Source organism: Chelonia mydas, chromosome 10 (assembly GCF_015237465.2).
Source record: "Chelonia mydas isolate rCheMyd1 chromosome 10, rCheMyd1.pri.v2, whole genome shotgun sequence".
Taxonomy (NCBI): domain Eukaryota; kingdom Metazoa; phylum Chordata; order Testudines; family Cheloniidae; genus Chelonia; species Chelonia mydas.
Window position 1 is genome coordinate 36961018 of NC_051250.2, and position 20301 is coordinate 36981318.

At 45.6% G+C, this 20301-nt stretch overlaps 1 protein-coding gene across 4 annotated transcripts in view; it reads left to right on the top strand.

Annotated features, from left to right (window-relative positions):
* Positions 1-20301, top strand: part of TBC1D24 (TBC1 domain family member 24) — a 64958-nt gene that overhangs the window by 37821 nt on the left and 6836 nt on the right. For all 4 annotated transcript variants that reach the window (XR_006284159.1, XM_037910057.2, XM_037910058.2 and 1 more), the window contains 4 exons: positions 8190-8348; positions 15106-15169; positions 17871-17966; positions 18469-18703. Coding sequence is in view for 3 of the 4 variants with exons in the window: in XM_037910057.2 (XP_037765985.2) it covers positions 8190-8348; positions 15106-15169; positions 17871-17966; positions 18469-18703 (554 nt within the window). In the remaining variant the exon portion in view is untranslated. The remainder of the gene's footprint in view (positions 1-8189; positions 8349-15105; positions 15170-17870; positions 17967-18468; positions 18704-20301) is intronic.

A 20301-nucleotide genomic window follows, 5' to 3' on the forward strand; every position in this document is an offset into this window, starting at 1 on the left:
ACATACGGTTGCAGTGCTCATTTGATTCACCTCCTAGCCAAAGACTTCAGTGTTCCAGAAATAAAGGCTAATGTTGTTGAAATGGCAAAATACTTCCGTAACAACCACTTTGCAGCAGCTGCTCTGAAAAAAGTGGGAGGAACCAAGCTAACTCTCCCACAGGATGTGCGATGGAACTCTGTAGTGGACTGTTTTGAGCACTAGATCAAGAACTGGCCTAATCTGGTGACAGTTTGTGAACAAAATCGTGAAAAAAAAATAGATGGCACTGTCACAGCCAAAGTTCTCAACATTGGGCTTAAGAGAAATGTTGAACACATGCTGAGTATCATGAAGTCTATTTCTGTAGCCTTGAACAAAATGCAGGGAAACAGCTGTTTTATTGCTGACGCAGTTGAAATTTGGAAGGAACTGAGTGAGATCTTAAAAAGAGAAATATGCAATGACAGAGAGTTAAATTACAAGCATTAAAAAAACGAATGGGAAAAGCACTATCTCCAGCTCATTTTCTCGCAAATATTCTCAATACTCAGTACCAGGGTCAAACCTTAACTGCTGAAGAAGAGGAGTTGGCTATGACATAGACATAGAATCCTAGAATATTGGGGTTGGAAGAGACCTCAGGAGGTTATCTAGTCCAATATCCTGCTCAAAGCAGGACCAGCACCAACTAAATCATCCCAGCCAAGGCTTTGTCAAGCCGGGCCTTAAAAGGATGGAGATTCCAGCAGTTCCCTAGGTAACCCATTCCAGAGCTTCACCACCCTCCTAGTGAAATAGTGTTTCCTAATAGCCAACCTAGACCTCTCCCACTGCAACTTGAGATCATTGCTTCTTGTTCTGTGATCTGCCACCACTGAGAACAGCCTAGCTCCATCCTCTTTGGAACGCCCCTTCACGTAATTGAAGGCTGCTATCAAATCCCCCCCATTCTTTTCTTCTGCAGACTAAATAACCCCAGCTCCCTCAGCCTCTCCTCGTAAATCATGTGCCCCAGCCCCAGTCATTTTCATTGACCTCCGCTGGACTCTCTCCAATTTGTCCACATCCCTTCTGTAGTGGGGGGACCAAAACTGGATGCAATACTCCAGGTGTGGCCTCACCAGTGCCGAACAGAGGGGAATAATCACTTCCCTCGATTTGCTAGCAATGCTCCCACTAATACAAACCAATATGCCATTGGCCTTGGCAACAAGGGCACACTGCGGATTCATATCCAGCTTCCTGTCCACTGTAATCCCCAGGTTCTTTTCTGTTGAACTGCTGCTTAGCCAGTCGGTCCCCAGCCTGTAGCGGTGCATGGGATTCTTTCTTCCTAAGTGCAGGACTCTGCCCTTGTCCTTGTTGAACCTCATCAGATTTCTTTTGGCCCAATCCTCCAATTTGTCTAGGTCACTCTGGACCCTCCATAGTGTCTACCTCTCCCCCAGTTTAGTGTCATCTGTGAACTTGCTGAGGGTGCAATTAATCCCATCATCCAGATCATTAATGAAGATGTTGAACAAAACCGGCCCCAGGACTGACCCTTGGGGCACTCTGCTTGACATCGAGCTGTTGATCACTACCCGTTGAGCCTGACAATCTAGCCAGTTTTCTATCCACCTTATAGTCCATTCATCCAATTCATACTTTTTTAACTTGCTGGCAATCATCCAGCATCCGGCAGTCATCCCTCCATAATGCCAACTATAATAAACTTCAGAGCTAAGGGTGAACCATTCAACAAATGTATGTTTGCTGATGATGTTTTAAAGAAAGTCACACCAGTGAGCTGGTGGAAGTCACTAAGGCACTTGGATTCAGAGACTCTTGAAGTGATAATCTCACTTTTAACAGCAGTAGCTTCTTCAGCTGGTGTAGAAAGAATATTTTCTTCCTTTGGACTAATTCATTCCAAATCGAGAAATCGTTTGGGACCTGAAAAAGCAGGAAAGCTTGTTTTTCTTTTCCAGATTATGAACAAACAGGAAAATGAAGGTGAAGACGACTGAGTTAGCTGAAGAAGCCAATATTTTAAGTTTCTCATGTTGACCTGGCTGACCTAGTCAATTTAATTTTTGTTGATTTTTTTAAAAAATATTTCATTTAACTATTTTAGTTAAAAATAATTTTAACAAAAACAACCCATATTTTTAAAAACGTGAATGTTTAACTAAATTCGGAAATTCATATGCTTGTTTTGTTAAAATATATGTTTGCTGTTGGGGAAAAAAAATCCAGAATACATAACGTTGTTTTAGTTAAATAAAACAATTTAAATGTCTGTCTGGTGATGTTCTCCTCCTAATACAGCATGGCAAGAAAATCCTCCAAATATTAATGATTAACCTGTTGAATTGGAGATAATTCACCTCCCAATGACTTCATAAATATCTGCTTCAATTATCTTTGATAAATGAAATAACCAATCATTCATTCATTTTCTGATATAGCTGTAAAACTAGTCTGAAAATTTTTTTCAAAATAAATCACTTAAAAGATATATAGTGTGTACCTTCTAAAATTGAAACCTACATCTATCTCTGAGTTGTGAAGAATATATATGAAGGTTATAACCACCACCAAGAATGCACTTTTATGTAGAAATCCATGATTAAATCAAGACTTCCTGACTAATGATTTAAATCAAATCCACCCTAATGGGGTCCATCTAAGGGTATGGCTACACTGGCGAGTTATAGTACATTAATACAGCCCCGGGCGCTCTAACTCATGACACTTCCACACTGGCAAGGCACACAGGGCGCCCGGACTACGTGGCTGGAGCGCTCCTTGTAATCCACCTCGATGAGAAGCAGAACGCTTGATGTGCCCTGGCTGGAGTGCCGCAGCGCCAGTGTGGACACCCTGGTCTATTAATGCGCTCTGAACAGCCTCCAGAAGTGTCCCACAATGCCTGTTCTAGCCACTCTGGTCATGACTTTGAACTCTACTGCCCTGCCTTCAGGTGACCAACCGTCAGACCTGCCCTTTAAATTCTCTGGGAATTTTGAAAATACCCTTCCTGTTTGCTCAGCAAGGCGTGGAGTGCTCTCAGCGAATCTTTCCAGGTGACCGTGCCTCCACACACACCAGGCGATCCCCAGTATGGAGCAATGGCGATGTGCTGGACCTCATCAGTGTTTGGGGGGAGGAAGCTGTCCAGTCCCATCTGCGCTCCAGCTGTAGGAATTACGATACCTTTGGGCAAATATCAAGGGATATGATGGAAAGGGGCCATGACCGGGATGCACTGCAGTGCAGGGTTAAAGTGAAGGAGCTGCAGAATGCCTACCACAAAGCCCACGAGGCAAACTGCCACTCCGGTGCTGTGCCCGCGACCTGCTATTTCTATGAAGGGCTGGACGCAATACTTGAGGGAGACCCCACCTCCACTCCGACGACCACCCTGGACACTTCAGAGCCCAGTTCAACGAGGCAGGAGGAGAAGGAAAGCGGGAGCGAGGGTGCTGAGGAGGAGGGGGACAGCCCGACATCCCTAGATGCATGCAGCCAGGAGGAAGGTAGCCAGTCGTAGCGTCCGGTGCTTGGGGAAAAACAAATGCCAGAGGAGATGCCTGGTAAGCGGCTTTTATTTTGGGGAGGAAGTTCATTGCGGGCTCTTGGGACAAGGAGAGTTAGGGCTGCATGCATGCCTAGCAGTGGAATAGGGGGTTGATGTGCTCCCTCACATCATGGTAATCGGCCTCAGTGATGTCTTCAAAGGTCTCATGCAGAAGCTGGGCAATCCGCTTGCGCAGGTTCCTTGGCAGAGCTACTGTGCTCCTTGTCCCAGTAAGGCTAACATGTCCACGCCACTGTGCCATGGAGCGGGGAGGAACATTGCTACTCACAGGCAAGCTGTATATGGGCCAGAGCGGAAGCCACATTGTAGTAGAAGACCCTCCCTTGCTTCCCAGGTCACCCTCAGCAGCAAGATATCTCCCAGGACAAACTCATCCTGTGGAAAATGTGGGAACAGTGTTCCATATAGGGGCCCCCTGCAGCTGTTGGCTCTCCCCAAGGCACAGAACCCCAGAGGACAGTACGGCCGTGAAACAATCAGTCCCCCTTGCCCCTGTGCTTACTCACCATTTTGGGGCTCCTGTGGGTTATGTGCGCTCGCTTTGGGGCGGACAATTTCTGCTATCGTGTAGACTGTGCTTGTCTACTTTAAGTACGGTCGAATCATTGCTCTGTCTGGTGTGAATAATGCTGCCTCTGTTAAGTGTTGCATTTTGGCTTTACAGATGTAACCTTGAGATCTCAGCCATCCTTGTTATCAGTGGCCAAAAGATTCCAAAGAATTAGGAAGCAGCCACGTAGAAGCAAAGAGGACATGCTGCATGAAGTAATGCAGCAGTCCCTTAATGAAAATCAAAAAGCGCAGGAGTGGCGGGAGAGTGAAAGGAGGGTCTGCCAGCAAAATGTGGATCGCCGGCACCAAAGCATGGAGCAGCTGCTAAGCATTATGGAGCTCCAAGCGGACTCGATACAGGCGCTCGTAGCAATGCAGGGGGAGCACTTCTGTGCCCGCCCCGCCCCACAGCCCTTGTCCCAAAACTCTTTCCCTTATGCCCCCATGTCACCTCCAACCCACTTTCCCCAACATCCGGGTTGTTATCGCCACCAGCTGCCTCCAACACCTATAGCTTTACCACCCAATCCTGCAAACTACGACCCTTACCCACTGCACTCAACCCCCATTCACCATGCAGTATAGCCATCCTGAAGTGCAGCACTCGTTGCACAGCACTCCAGACAGGAAGGCTGAGTATGATAACAGAACATATGCAAATCTGTGATTGTACCATTCCCCACCCCACCACTTTGCCCTTTCTGTTTCCTAAGCAATTGTGTATCTTTTCAATAAATGAATTTTCTTTTCAATAAATGTATTTTTTGACTTTGAAAACATTCTTTATTATTGCATTAAGTAAAAGATACCTTAGCCCAGGAAAGAAACAGGCACTGCAAGTCAGTGTAGCAAACACAGATTCCTACTAACATTGGAACCACTGGACTTCACTCCCATGCAGGGCACCAAACATTACTGGTAGCTTTCAGCCTCAAATTGTTCCCTCAAGGCATTCCTAATCCTTGCAGCCCTGCGCTGAGCCCCTCTAATAGCCCTGCTCCCTGGCTGTTCAAATTCAGCCTCCAAGTGTTAAACCTCCAAGGTCCATGCCTGAGTGAATCTTTCACCCTTCCCTTCACAAATGTTATGGAGGGTACAGCAAGCGGATGTAACCGTGGGGATGTTGTCATCGGCCAGATCCAGCTTCCCATACAGACAGTGCCAGTGGCCCTTTAAATGTCCAAAAGCACACTCCACAGTCATTCTGCACCAACCCAGCCTGTTGTTGAACCACTCCTTGCTGCTGTCAAGGCTCCCTGTGTAGGGTTTCATGAGCCATGGCATTAAAGGGTAGGTGGGGTCTCCAAGGATCATAGTGGGCATTTCGACTTCCCCTACAGTGATCTTCTGGTCTGGGAAGAAAGTCCCGACTTGCAGCTTGCTGAACAGGCCTGTGTTCCAAAAAATGCATGTGACATGCACCTTTCCAAACCAGTCTGCATTAATGTCAGTGAAACACCCACTGTGATCCACAAGTGCCTGGAGAACCATAGAGAAATACCCCTTCCAATTAACGTACTCGGAGGCTAGGTGGGCGGGTGCCGGAATATGCGTCCCATCTATCGCCCCTCTGTAGTTAGGGAAACCCATTTGTGCAAAACCAGCCACAATGTCATGCGCGTTACCCAGAGTCACGGTTCTTCTGAGCAGGATGCAATTAATGGCCCTGCAAACTTGCATCAACACAATTCCAGTGGTTGACTTTCCCACTCCAAACTGGTTAGCAACTGATTGGTAGCTGTCTGGAGTTGCCAGTTTCCAGATTGCAATAGCCACCCTCTTCTCCCCTGGCAGGGCAGCTCTCAATCTCGTGTCCTTGTGCCGCAGGGTGTGGGGGTGTGCTCAGCACACAGTCCCATGAAAGTGGCTTTTCTCATCTGAAAGTTCTGCAGGCATTGCTTGTCATCCCAGACTTGCATGACTATGTGATCCCACCACTCAATGCTTGTTTTCCAAGCCCAAAAGCAGCGTTCTACTGCGGTGAGCATGTCCGTGAATGTCCCAAGCAATCTCGTGTCATGTGCGTTATACAGGTCAACATCATCGGACTCCTCATTGTCAGCTTGTAGCTTAAGGAGTAACTCAACTGCCATTTGGGACATGCTGGCGAGACCCATCAGCATATTCCTCAGCACTTCAGGATCCATTCCCATAGACTGAAAGGGAAGACAGAGCACGCAGTACAAAAAAAGTTGAAAGATGGTGCCAAATGTGGATGGAAGCACAGGGATTGCTGGGATGCGAAGTGATGCATCATGGGGCATTGGGACAGGACCCAGAATGCCCTGCACCCCCTCCCCACTTCCCACAAGCCACAGCACCAGAATGGGAAGAGGTGCTCTGTGGGATAGCTGCCAATAATGCACCGCTCCCAATGCCGCTGCAAATGTGGCCACACCAGTGCACTTGCAGCTGACAGTGTGAACACACTGCAGCGCTTTCCCTGCAGCAGTCTCCGAGGGCTGGTTTGACTCACAACGCTCTACATCTGCAAGTGTAGCCATGCCCTAAGTACACTGATGGTTAGATGAGAATTCAGGGCTGCCGTGCAAGTGATGAGCCTCATTCAACATTTCTGTCGGAAGGTTAGTGAGCTTCATAAAACGACTTGTGCCTAAACCAACACGCGTTCAGCCTCCCCATTAGGAATGCTGACAGCGGGGCAGCTTAGAGATGCCCTACTTGCTATAGTAAATGACACAGGATTGGTAACTTTGGGCAGCTCCCAATCTCTCTCTTTAGCAAGCAGTTACTAAGGAGTGCTGCAAGTGCATGAGTGACTACTCAGGATTCCCAAGTAGAAATCTTCATAAAGTGATATAGCATTTCTCACGCTATAGGGAGCTCCTAGCTACACTAACATACTCAGTGCATTATTTATGAGATCCTCTGTGCATTCTGTGAAGTTGTGGGGGAAAGAAAAGAACTAAACCAACAATGGCTGAAATAAAAATACTGTAAAACCTATCAAACACTTGGGACCCTTTCCCACACTCAGTACACCCTCATGGAATGCAGAATTGATTCTCCAGAGCTTGGTTCAGCTGATTGTTATCTGATCCTTTAGCACCTTGTTTGAGCCCTTGTGTCTCTTCCACCAGATGTACTTGGCTGTGGCACTTGTACTGATAACTGGCTTCACCATCAGATGCAGATGCAATAACACTTTTTAAATCTTCTGTTATCATGGGTTTGAGTGGATTGATTCCTCCTTTAACCCAGAGTAATAAAGGGTGGGTAAATGTATTGATCCTTGTATTGCCAATCCCAAGGGTTCACAAATCATGAGTCAGCCCCCCACAACTCAAGAGATTGGATTTTAAAATCATGAGATTTTAAAAAATAATACATTTGGGATCTTTTACTTTGTCTTTTGGTTTCTGAGCGTATAGGGTGCACTCGGATCATGTTTTCAAGCTTATCTCTGCAACCATGAGGATGCAAAACTCTCTTTTAAGAAAAGCGGAGATTCTCAATAATCCAATGACTCCAGAAGCCAGGGCTTTCCAAAAACACCAAATATCATGAGACTCGTGATAAAATTGTGGGGGATGGCAACTCTGATATATATGCAACTCTTGTGTGACTGGGATATTTGCAGGAATTCTCAAATTCCACAAATACAAACAGGACTCGAGAGACCAGGAAGTGCCAGAATATTTGTGTGGACCTACTGTATTTTCTCCCCTGTGGGGTGCATCTCTCTTATGCTGGTACTAGTGGGGCTATCCTTGAGTGGCAAATCTAACTGAATTTGTTTTTTTTTAAGGTCCTGATAGTCCCCTGTTCATTCAAACATTTAGCTCCTCTGCACCAGCCATTGATAGCATGGCTGAGTAAGAGCTGCAAAGTTCTCTCCAGTAAAGCCACTAATCATTATGGATTCCACCAAACGGCAACAGTGTTTCTTTCCTCCATCAAACCATGCTGTCCTCACCTCGTGGCCTGAAGCTTCAGAGAGCAGGGTACTCACCAAGGCATTTCCACCTAGGCATGTTCTCATGTTCAGCTGTCCCCTTTGTGTGTTGTTGTCAGATTATCTTCTCTCAACGGTGTCTCCCATGTTTCACAGACAGAACGTGCACTTGGCAGTGCATGCTGAGAACTTCAAGTCCGAAATCGTCAGCGTGAAAGAGATGAGAGATATCTGGTCCTGGATCCCAGAGCGCTTTGCACTTTGCCAGCCCCTACTGCTTTTCACCACCTTGGAGCATGGCTGCAGCCTAAACAGGTAACCTAGTCTTTCCTATTGTACAAGTAGAAAAGAACAGCCAACCAATGCTAACTGGTACAGAAATCCTCATCCAAAGCATGGCTCACCAAAATGTGCATCCAAAGACTATTATGGGAGTGACCGATTGCAAGTGCCAGGGAAGTCTGAATCTCTCCTCCCCCATCTCAGTTACAGTTACCACAAGGATAGCTTTCAAAATTAGAGGCTATGGTCCTGCCTCCAATTAGGGCTGGACTCCCCTACCAGGGAGATCAATGCTGCTGCAATCGATGCAGCAGGGATCAATTTAGCAGGTCTAGTGAAGACCCACTAAGACCACTCTTCGGTCGACCCCGGTACTCCAGCTGTCTGAGAAGAGTAAGGGAAGTTGACTGGAGAGCATCTCGTGTCACCTCAGTGCCATGAAGACACTATGTTAAGTCAAATCTAAGCTACGTCGACTCCAGCTACGTTATTCTCGTAGCTGGAGTAGCATAACTTAGATCGGCTTACCCTCGTAGTAAAGACAAGCCCTCAGTGTGAGTGCTAGTCCTGAATTACCCCTGTTTGAGTGCTAACCATAGGAATTGTAGTTAATTCCTAGAATCATAGAAATGTCGGTCTGGAAGGGACCTCGAGATCTCATAGAGTCCAGCCCCCTGCACAGAGGCAGGACCAAGTAAACCTAGATTCATAGATATTAAGGTCAGAAGGGACCATTATGATCATCTAGTCTGACCTCCTGCACAATGCAGGCCACAGAATCTCACCCACCCACTCCTGCGATAAACCTCTCACCTATGTCCGAGCTATTGAAGTCCTCAAATCATGGTTTAAAGACTTCAAGGAGAAGAGAATCCTCCAGCAAGTGACCCGTGCCCCATGCTAAGAGGAAGGCAAAAAATCTCCAGGGCCTCTTCCAATCTGCCCTGGAGGAAAATTCCTTCCCAACCCCAAATATGGCGATCACCTAAACCCTGAGCATATGGGCAAGATTCACCAGCCAGATATCCAGGAAAGAATTCTCTGTAGTAACTTGGATCCCCACCCCATCTAACATCCCATCACAGGCCATTGGGCATATTTACCGCTAATAGTTGAAGATCAATTAATTGCCAAAATTACGCTATCCCATCATACCGTTCCCTCCATAAACTTATCAAGTTTAATCTTAAAGCCAGATAGATCTTTTGCCCCCACTGCTTCCCTTGGAAGGCTATTCCAAAACTTCACTCCTCTGGTGGTTAGAAACCTTCGTCTAATTTCAAGTCTAAACTTCCCAATGACCAGTTTATATCCATTTGTTCTTGTGTCCACATTGGTACTGAGTTTAAATAATTCCTCTTCCACTCCGGTATTTATTCCTCTGATATATTTATAGAGAGCAATCATACCTCCCCTCAACCTTCTTTTGGTTAGGCTAAACAAGCCAAGCTCCTTGAGTCTCCTTTCATAAGACAAGTTTTCCATTCCTCGGATCATCCTAGTAGCCCTTCTCTGTACCTGTTCCAGTTTGAATTCATCCTTCTTAAACATGGGAGACCAGAACTGCACACAGTATTGCAGGTGAGGTCTCACCAGTGCCTTGTATAACGGTACTAAAACCTCCTTATCCCTACTGGAAATACCTCTCCTGATGCATCCCAAGACCGCATTAGCTTTTTTCACGGCCAGATCACCTTGGCAGCTCATAGTCATCCTATGATCAACCAATACTCCAAGGTCCTTCTCTTCCTCTGTTACTTCTAATTGATGCATCCCTAGCTTATAACTAAAATTCTTGTTATTAATCCCTAAATGCATAACCTGACACTTCTCACTATTAAATTTCATCCTATTATTATTACTCCAGTTTACAAGGTCATCCAAATCTTCCTGTATGATATCCCGGTCTCTCTCTAAATTGGCAATACCTCCCAGCTTTGTATCATCCGCAGACTTTATTAGCACACTCCCACTTTTTGTGCCGAGGTCAGTAATAAAAAGATTAAATAAGATTGGTCCCAAAACTGATCCCTGAGGAACTCCACTGGTAACCTCCCTCGAGCCTGACAGTTCACCTTTCAGTATGACCCGCTGTAGTCTCCCTGTTAACCAATTCCTTATCCACCTTTCAATTTTCATATTGATCCCTATCTTTTCCAATTTAACTAATAATTCCCCATGTGGCACGGTATCAAACGCCTTACTGAAATCTAGGTAAATTAGATCCACTGCATTTCCTTTGTCTAAAAAATCTGTTACTTTCTCAAAGAAGGAGATCAGGTTGGTTTGGCACGATCTACCTTTTATAAAACCATGTTGTATTTTGTCCCATTTACCATTGACCTCAATGTCCTTAACTACTTTCTCCTTCAAAATTTTTTCCAAGACCTTACATACTACAGATGTCAAACTAACAGGCCTGTAGTTACCCGGATCGCTTTTTTTTCGTTTCTTAAAAATAGGAACTATGTTAGCAATTCTCCAATCCTACGGTACAACCCCTGAGTTTACAGATTCATTAAAAATTCTTGCTAATGAGCTTGCAACTTCATGTGCCAATTCGTTTAATATTCTTGAATGAAGATTATCTGGGCCCCCCAGTTTAGTCCCATTAAGCTGTTTGAGTTTCGCTTCTACTTTAGATATGGTAATATCTACCTCCATATCCTCATTCCCATTTGTCATGCTACCATTATCCCTAAGATCCTCTTTAGCCTTATTAAAGACTGAGGCAAAGTATTTGTTTAGATATTGGGCCATGCCTAGATTATCCTTAACCTCCACTCCATCCTCAGTGTTTAGCGTCCCACTTCTTCTTTCTTTGTTTTCTTCTTCTTTATATGGCTATCGAACCTTTTACTATTGGTTTTAATTCCCTTTGCAAGGTCCAACTCTACTTGACTTTTAGCCTGTCTCACTTTATCCTTACATGTTCTGACCTCAATAAGGTAGCTTTCCTTGCTGATCCCTCCCATCTTCCACTCCCTGTATGCTTTCTGCTTTTTCTTAATCACCTCTCTGAGATGCTTGCTCATCCAGCTTGGTCTACAAGTCCTGCCTATGAATTTTTTCCCCTTTCTTGGGATGCGGGCTTCCGATAGCTTCTGCATCTTTGATTTAAAGTAATCCCAGGCCTCCTCTGCCTTTAGATCCATAAATTCTTCAGTCCAATCCACTTCCCTAACTAATCTCCTTAATTTTTGAAAGTCAGCCCTTTTGAAATCAAAAACCCTAGTCGCCGATTTAGTTTTGTTTATTCTTCCGTTCAGTTTGAACTGAATTAGCTCATGATCACTTGAACCAAGATTGTCCCCTACAACCGTTTCTTCTATGAGATCCTCACTACTCACCAAAACCAAATCTAAAATGGCATCCTCTCTAATCAGTTCAGCAACTACTTGATGAAAGAATCTATCAGCTATCACATCCAGGAAAATCTGAGCCCTATTATTATTACTAGCACTCGTCCTCCAGACTATATCTGGGAAGTTAAAGTCTCCCATGATCACGCAGTTTCCGTTAGTATTTACTTCATTAAAAATATTAAAGAGGGCTTTATCCATATCCATATTAGATCCCGGTGGTCTATAGCACACCCCAAGCACTATCACAGGGGAAGCTCTAGTAGTTTTCTTCCCCAATGTGATTTTTGCCCAGACGGACTCTGTCTTATCCATTCCATCACTTCTTATTTCTTTACATTTTACCTCATCATTGATATACAATGCTACTCCACCACTTTTACCTTTGTCTTTCCTAAACAGCACATACCCTTCAATACCTGTAGTCCAATCATGACTACTATTCTGCCATGTTTCTGTTACCCCTATAATATCTGGTTTCACTTCCTGCACCAGTAGCTCTAGTTCCTCCATTTTGTTACCTAGGCTCCTCGCATTGGTGTACAAACATCTTAATTTTTGCTGTTTGGCCTCGCTCACATTCTGTACCCGATTTAGGCACGGTCATTTTACAGCCAGTATAACCTATTAGACTGGTATCCACACTGCCCTTCCTCCTTATGTCCATTCTCCTACCCACGGCTGTATCCTTTCTTACTTTGTTTTCTTGCCTCTCAATGCTAAAATCCGGCGTGGAGATTACCTGGACATCTCCCCCAAATTCCTAGTTTAAAGCTCTCTTAATCAGTTGTGCCAGCCTCCATCCTAGAAGTCTATTTCCTTCCCTATTCAGATGAAGTCCATCCCGAGAGAACTGTTCTCTGTCCATGAACACCTCCCAGTCGTCATACATCCCAAAGCCCTCCTTATAGCACCACTGCCTAAACCATCTGTTGATAGTCATAATCTTGTCACACCTTTGTTGCCCTTCTCTAGGAACAGGCAGAATCCCACTAAAGATCACCTGAGCCTCGATTTCCTTAAGTGTCTTCCCCAGCCTAGCATAGTCTCCCTTGATAGACCAACGCTGACAGGTGTTTGTCCAACCTGTTTTTAAAAACCTCCAATGATGGGGATTCCACACACTGCCTTGGAGGCCTGTTCCAGAGCTTAACTATCCTTGTAGTTAGATATTTTTCCTAATATTTAATTTAAATCTCCCTTGCTTCAGATTAAGCCAATTTACTTCCTGTTCTAGCTTCAGTGGAAATGGAGAACAATTGATCGCTGCCCTCTTTAGAATAGCCCTTAACATATGTGAAGACTCTTATCAGTCCCCCTCAGTCTTCTCTTCTTAAGACTAAACATGCCCAGGTTTTTAACCTTTCCTCATGGGTCAGGTTTTCTAAACCTTTTATTAGTTTTGTTCCTCTCCTGTCGACTCTCTCCAATTTGTCCCCATCTTTCCAAAAGTGTAGTACCCAGAACTGGAGACAGCACTCCAGCTGAGGCCTCATCCCTGCCAAGTAGAGTGGGACAATTACCTCCCATATCTTACATACAACACTCATGTTAATACAACCCAGAATAATATTGGCTGTTTTCCCAGCTGTATCACATTGTTGACTTGTATTCAGTTGTGATCCACTATAACCCCCAGATCCTTTTCAGCAATACTATCTCCTAGCCAATCATTCCCCATTTTGTAGTTGTACATTTGCTTTTTTTTTTTTCCTTCCTAAGTGTAGTACTTTGTACTTCTCTTTATTGAATTTCATCTTGTTGATAATACTTAGTCCTGCCTTGAGTGCAGGGGACTGGACTAGATGATCTCTCGAGGTCCCTTCCAGGTCTATGATTTCAGACCAAATATCCAATTTCTCAAGGTTGTTTTGAATTCCAATGCTATCCTCCAACATGCTTCCCACCCAGAGGTGGATTAACATTTATTGGGGCCCTGGGGGGGCAGGGACAAGGGCCAGGGGTTGCTCTCGAGCACCCCGACACCCCACCCAGGGCAGGCGGAGGGTCCGGGGCTCCCCACCACAGTCCAGGCTCCCTGGGCAGCTCTTACCAGGCCCAGCTTCGGCTTCTAGACTGGCCAGGGGACGCCACCTCAAGGGGGAACAGGAGGAGCAAGGGGCAGGGCCATAGTTCTGTTACAGATTCTACACAGGTTACGATGCTCCTGCAGTGCCCCCAAATTGTCTGTGGGCCCTGGGCACAGGCTCCATGGGCATCATGAGTTAATCTGTGAGTTTCCCACCCCTCTCAGCTTGGTATCATCTGCGAATTGTATAAGCCCCACTCTCCACTCATTATCCATGTCCCTAATGAAAATATTTAAATCATGCTAAGCCTGTTAGTGTGAAATTTTAACTGCTGTGGCTGGCTGGTTTGATGATGACCAGTCATTCAAAAAGCTTTTACAGGTTTCAGAGCAGCAGCCATGTTAGTCTGTATTCGCAAAAAGAAAAGGAGTACTTGTGGCACCTTAGAGACTAACAAATTTATTTGAGCATAAGCTTTCGTGGGCTACAGCTCACTTCATCGGAATGCATCCCTTGATAGATGAGCCCGAAAGTCCCTTCAGACCAATGCACACTGGCTCTCTGAAAGCTTCTCATTTCACGTGATAACAATAAGCAGAGGTTGCTGCAAAAGGAAAGAGACACTTAAAAATATGCAGGATGAGACATAGCCTAGCAAAAACCACTTTCCCCAGCTGTCTTCTGTGAAGTTGCTTTTATCCCTGAAATGTGTTAAAATGGTACAGCCTAAAAATTAACAGTCAAAATATGTCAGTCTTGTTCTGTTCCCAAGACAAGTGAATTTGTTATAGCAATAACTTGTCATCAGATGAAAGGCATTATCCTTGATCTGATCCTGTATTGTTCACAGAAATGACAAATAAATGGGATGGGAGATGAAGCTACCAAGAATGAATTACCAAGAGAAACAAATAAGTGGGTTCCTTCATCTTCTGCCCCAGCACAGAGTGCCTGTGAGAGTGACAGACATCAGTGAGAGGAATGAGCCTCAGCATTTGCCTGTGGAGGCAGCAAAGTCTTCATGCACCATGACACCAACACACACGACCTGATTCTCTGCTGTCTGGTACCTTGCACAGCCATTTACCCCTGTGCAAAGTGGTTATAAAATGATGCTCTTCTGATTCGGTAGTGTCTTCCCCCTCTCTGCTCAGGTGTCTCTGCAAGGAGCAAGGCAATGGAGAATCAGGCCCGTAGGCTTTTTCAGGTTGCTACTATCCTCTGCCTCGTATTGTTGGAGACCCTGGCAGTGGTGCAATCAGCCCCGAGCAATCATTGTACCTCATGCCAGCAAACAAATCTTAGGCTGGAGAGGTAGTGCGGGCACTGCAGGTCACATACAACAGTTAATGTAAGCAGTGCGATGTTTGCTTAAAGAGCCATCTCTTCACATACCAGGTTCTATTCTCACAGCGAAGGACATGAACCAACTCTCCTTGTGATCAAGACAACAGCCAAAGAGGTAAGTAGGGTAAAAGGTAACTGAGGAAATGGTGATGCCACATACCACCTGATTGCCTAAAATCCATCCTGTCCTACACAATTTATGAAACAATGAAAAAGGAGATGGTGTAGAAATTCATTTCTTATGGCCACATGCTTTTGACTTAGGTACTCGGTGTGGTGCTCACTAGCCATGAGGGACCTCCAGTAAACTTTATACCAGATTAAATACTTTAAGCGGGGTCCAGGTCTGGCATCCCCTTTGTTGTAGTCCATATGTAATGGTGGCAATGGTACCAGATTGCAGTAACTTCCACAGAGACCCCTGACATCCATTTTATTATGTACATGCCCTGCTAGGATGAGGACTGAAGTGAGAGCCTGTGGGATTGTGCTGAACTGGACATTTGTGATCCAGAGAAGGCGTTTTCCTTTTGGTCAAGGATAACCTGGTACAGTAGCAGTGCTCAAAAGGGAAAGCAGTACTGGATTTCCTATTACACCAAAAAAAAAATTAGAGTGCTGATCTTGTGGTTGTGATAAAACCAAATGCACAATAGCAGTGAAATTTCTTAGAACTCTGAGATGAGCCGCTGCACAGGAATAGAGGTCCTCTGGTGACAGAGAGTGAGGGCCTGCTGCTGAATACTGTGTGGCTTTTAAAATTCCATTGCAATATTCAGCTCCTGCTGCATGCAGCCTGTGCGTTTCTCTCTCTGGTTATGTCCTTGCTGGGTGGCTACGCCAAACTCCTGCAGCAGTGGAGGCCTCATTGTGCTTCGTTGCTCACATATAGTGCCATTGCAGCCTGCAGGGGTCAGTTTCATTGGGTTTTTATCAAGTAAATTAAAGCAGAATTTGGCCCATTGTTTCTAATCCTCAGGCCACAGTGGCTAGGTAAGTGGCTGATGTGCCCATGATATCCAGAGGAGGGGGAAAGAGTGCATCTGCCATCATAAACTTTATTTGCCTCTTGGCCTGTAGAGTGCTATTAACTCTAGCTGTGCGGCTGCTGCTGGCCTCTTCATGAAGAGAGCAAATAGTGATCTGTTGTATGATCCCTTAGAAAATAAGGAAGAAGAGGAAGAAAGGGGAGAAATGTTAATAGTCTAAAAGGACACTGTCTGTTTTCTGTTTTTTACTTTCCATGTTTATAATTGCATCTTAGAAGCTTGAAAAAATAATTTACTAATTTCTGCTCTTCCCTTCAGATATTGTGTTGTTTTTTTTTCTTGCTTCTAGTGGAGCAAATTCCAGTATCGGGCCACCTTTTTGTTATCTCCTAGCCTTTTCTATGCTAGCAAAGCTACTCATTGCTAATGGGTGTCAGCAGTGGGAGAAGTTCTGCTGGTGCTGACATAGGCACGGGAACTAGGCACGTGGGGGGTGCTGCAGGGTCCCAGGTGCTGGCCCTGTGCCTGGGGCTCTGCGCCTGGGGCTCCGCACCAGGGCCCCACACCTGGGGCCCCGTGCCTTGGACTCCGCTCCCTAGCCCTGCGGCTGGGGCTCGGGTCCTGGCCACTGGCCGTGCTCCCAGGGCTCTGCATCTGGGCCTCTGCTCATGGGGTGCTGACTGCGTGCCTGGAGCCCCTCACCCCCCCAGCTCCCAGGCTCTGCTCCCATGGTCCTGACCGCTGGCCCCGCAGCTGGAGCTCTGCTGCTGGCCCCGCATGCGGTGTCCCGGCTGCAGGCCCGTGCCTGCCCCCAGTCTTTACCCCCTTACCCCTGTCTGGGTCTCCCCCTCCCAGAAACATGGTACTGCTCCCAGCCCCAGCTAGGGGTGTGTGGACAGGGGTAAGGGGGCTGGTTTCAGTACCCCCACTATTAAAAGGGTTCCAGCACCACTAGGTACTGTAGGAGATTTAACTGCATGCCTAACCTAGCACAAATTGTGCTGAATGTGTGAAACCAAGCTTTCTGACAGAGTCTAGAGTGGTATATGTCCTGGGCTATCTTAGAGGTTAAACTGGGCTCAGCACCAATTCATCTGCACCTGTCCCTGATGCCCATTGTTGGCAGTGGGAAATCTTGCTAGTGTGGACGAGATTGTTGAAGGCAGCAGACATGCTTGTAGTTCTCTGGGATTATTGCCTGTTCGCAGCTGCTGCACAGTCAACAGTCTCATGTGGTCTGATATGAGTGTTGATGCTTTTGGTACCAAAACAAGGAAGTGGCTATTTGGCTACCACAATTTCATTTTCTTGTTCCTAGGTCTGTCTGTGATGCTTCTTCCTGTGGTACTTACATGCCCACCCGCCATTGCCATAGTGTCTGAGCACCTCACAACATCCCTGTGGGGCTAGGCGGGGCTATTATCTCCATTGTACAGATTGGGAACTGGGGCACAGAAAGGCTAAGTGACTCACCCAAGGTCACACAGGAAGTCTGTGGCAGAGCAGGGAGTTGACCCTTGTTCTCCAGAGTTCAAGGCTAGCACCCTATCCACTGGACCATCCTTCCTCTCAGAAGTGGTGGATGTAAAATAATTTTTAAAATTTAGAATCTGCAGGCCATTCCCTAGCTGATCAGAATCTAGATCTAGCTTTAGGTCTAAATTACTTGTGCCCTCTTAATCCACTGATCTTGAGACTTTCAACATTAAACTACATTAGACCTTGAGTTGTGGGCTCCAAAACCTTTTGTATCAGTGAATTTAAAATACCCTGTTTCTTATTAGTAGTAACTGGTGAAAAGCCTCCTGACCATGCCCTTTGCTCTAGGTCTGTGGCGCTTATTTGTCAACTGACTGGAGCGAGCGCAGGCGAGGAGGGAATAAACTGAGTTTCTTTGGGACAGGAGAGTGCTTTGTATTCAGGGTAAGTAGTAATCGCAGTTCTGCCTCAATATTGAATGGAGATGACTGGATTTTAATAGCTAATCAGTAACACCCCTTTTCCATTTAGAGTGGAATATATGGGCTGACAAGCTTGTGATCCAGCCCATGCCCTTCTGGCCTTAAAGTCTATGGAATCCCTTATGAAAGGATGTGGTAGGAGATTTCCTATTCAATTTTATGGGGAGGGCCTTTCTCCTGAGTACAGAATGATTCTCACAAGACCTGGGCGTGGATGCATGCCATATGTAGTAAGGTAATTCAGAAACCACCACGTATTACCAAGCCTTATTCTCAATCCTCTACAAGGCAGAGGTCTTTCTGGCACCATTCCTGTCCATTATGCCAAAGGGTTAGTCTGAATCACTCACCAGTGGTACTGGCAGTGTCTGAGCAGCTCCAGGGCTGCTTCATATTCAGAACCCTCAGTGGAATGGATGCTCACCAACTGATTCCTGGCTGTCTTCTCTTCTCCTCTCACCTAGTTGCAGCCAGAAGTGGAACGCTATGAGTGGGTGATAATCAAGCACCCCGAACTGGCTGTGACTGCTTCTGAGCCAGGGGCTAAGTCCACGCAGGTTTCCACTGTCCTGTCCTCCAGCAGCATCCCCTCGGACTCCTCGGATCGTCTTTCCCCCTTCCTAGCTGCTCGTCACTTCAACTTGCCTTCCAAAACCGCTTCCATGTTCATGGCTGGCAGCAATGAGTGCATCATCATAGGTAAGTCTGTGCAGGATCCATGCAATTATCCTGCCAGTCTTCCTGCCTATCACAGCAAAAAATCAATTAAGCTGTTTTTAGCATTTATGTCATTCCTACTGTAGCTAGAGTGAGAAAAGTGACTGTGAAAACATCCTGCTCTGCCAAATTTTGTATCAAAACTTGGATATCGCACTTCTAAAGAGAAAACATTGTAAGGACTAGATGCTGCAGGCACAGCTCCACCTATGGTCTGCTGCACACGTGATTGCGAATAATTCTGGAATATGGACTTAGCTGGCAATGAACTGGTGTTGAAGCACGAGGTGAACTAGAATACAGCAGCTTGCTCTGCTGCAACTGGAGTGGGTCTACAGTGCTGCTAACTGTGGCAAAAGCCTATTGGCTAATAAAGTAGTCAGTTATGATTGGAAATGCAGGCAACAGTTATGTACTGAGAAGTTTTCCCCAGAACAGTTTTTCTGACAGCCACAGTTTTAAAGTGCATCTACTAAAGTCTGAAAACAGGGTTGAAAGAGACCTGTTTTGAGAGCATCTAGTCTGATGGTTACCAGATCAAGACTTCAGCTGTAATATCTAGTTCCTACTGATTCTTATTTAGTAATGTGCATTATAGTCCACTGTGGGGTGGGCTGCTCCAAACTCAACCAGCTCACAATACAACACGAGCTGAGTTGAAAGCTAGAGAGCACATGACAACTGGAGACCAGTGATGGTGTATCGTGGCTCATCACAAAGCTCTGTTATTAAGGGAGGCGATACTAGTTACATCCGTCTTAGTGCTTCAGATTTGTGTGTGGGAATTACTGTCTAGTCCAGTCTCTGACACAGAACAGGATTTCCACTGGAGTGACCCCTCAAGTATGTTATGCCTTATCTAACTGCCTTTCTTGTGTAACTGCTCTTCAGACAACACCCTTCATTTTGCTTTGACTGGGAGTCTTTGTCATCTCCATCCCAACAAGTATGTTTTTCATCGATCTAAATTAATTTAGCTGAATTTCTTGTCCCTCTAAGATCTGTGCAACATTCTGGCAGTCTGGTCTCTCACAGATCTGATCAACATGCAGTAAACTTTGGGATATCTTTTACAATGATCTAGAAGATTGTACCAGTCCCTTTTAGTACCCTGCTTTGTCCCGCTCCCCAGTTTGATATTGCTCATTAAGTTGTCCGAGGGATTCTATCTTGATTTGTCACTTGTTCTGTTTAATTCAAGTTCAGATAACCAGTTAGTAACTTACTGGAGCCTTCTTTTTTAAAAACATGAAAATAAAAAAGTCAATGAAGTCAAGCAGGTGTGGAGCCAGTCTGCCTGGGTTCAGAGTAGCAGCCGTGCTAGTCTGTATCTGCAAAAAGAACAGGAGTAGGTGCCACAAGTACTCCTTTTCTTTCTGCCTGGGTTGTCTTCCATGAATTTGCCAAAATGGTCACTTGCAGTTCTGCTAGCTTCATTAGAATCCATGCATAGAAACAAGTGTCCTTCGTTCTAAAAGACAGCAGCTGAACATCGTGGTGGGTCTTCCTATATTCCAGCTGTCCCTGGAGGTAAAGGCCATCAGACCCCTTCTCTGTGTAGCTGTAAGTTTCACATCCTG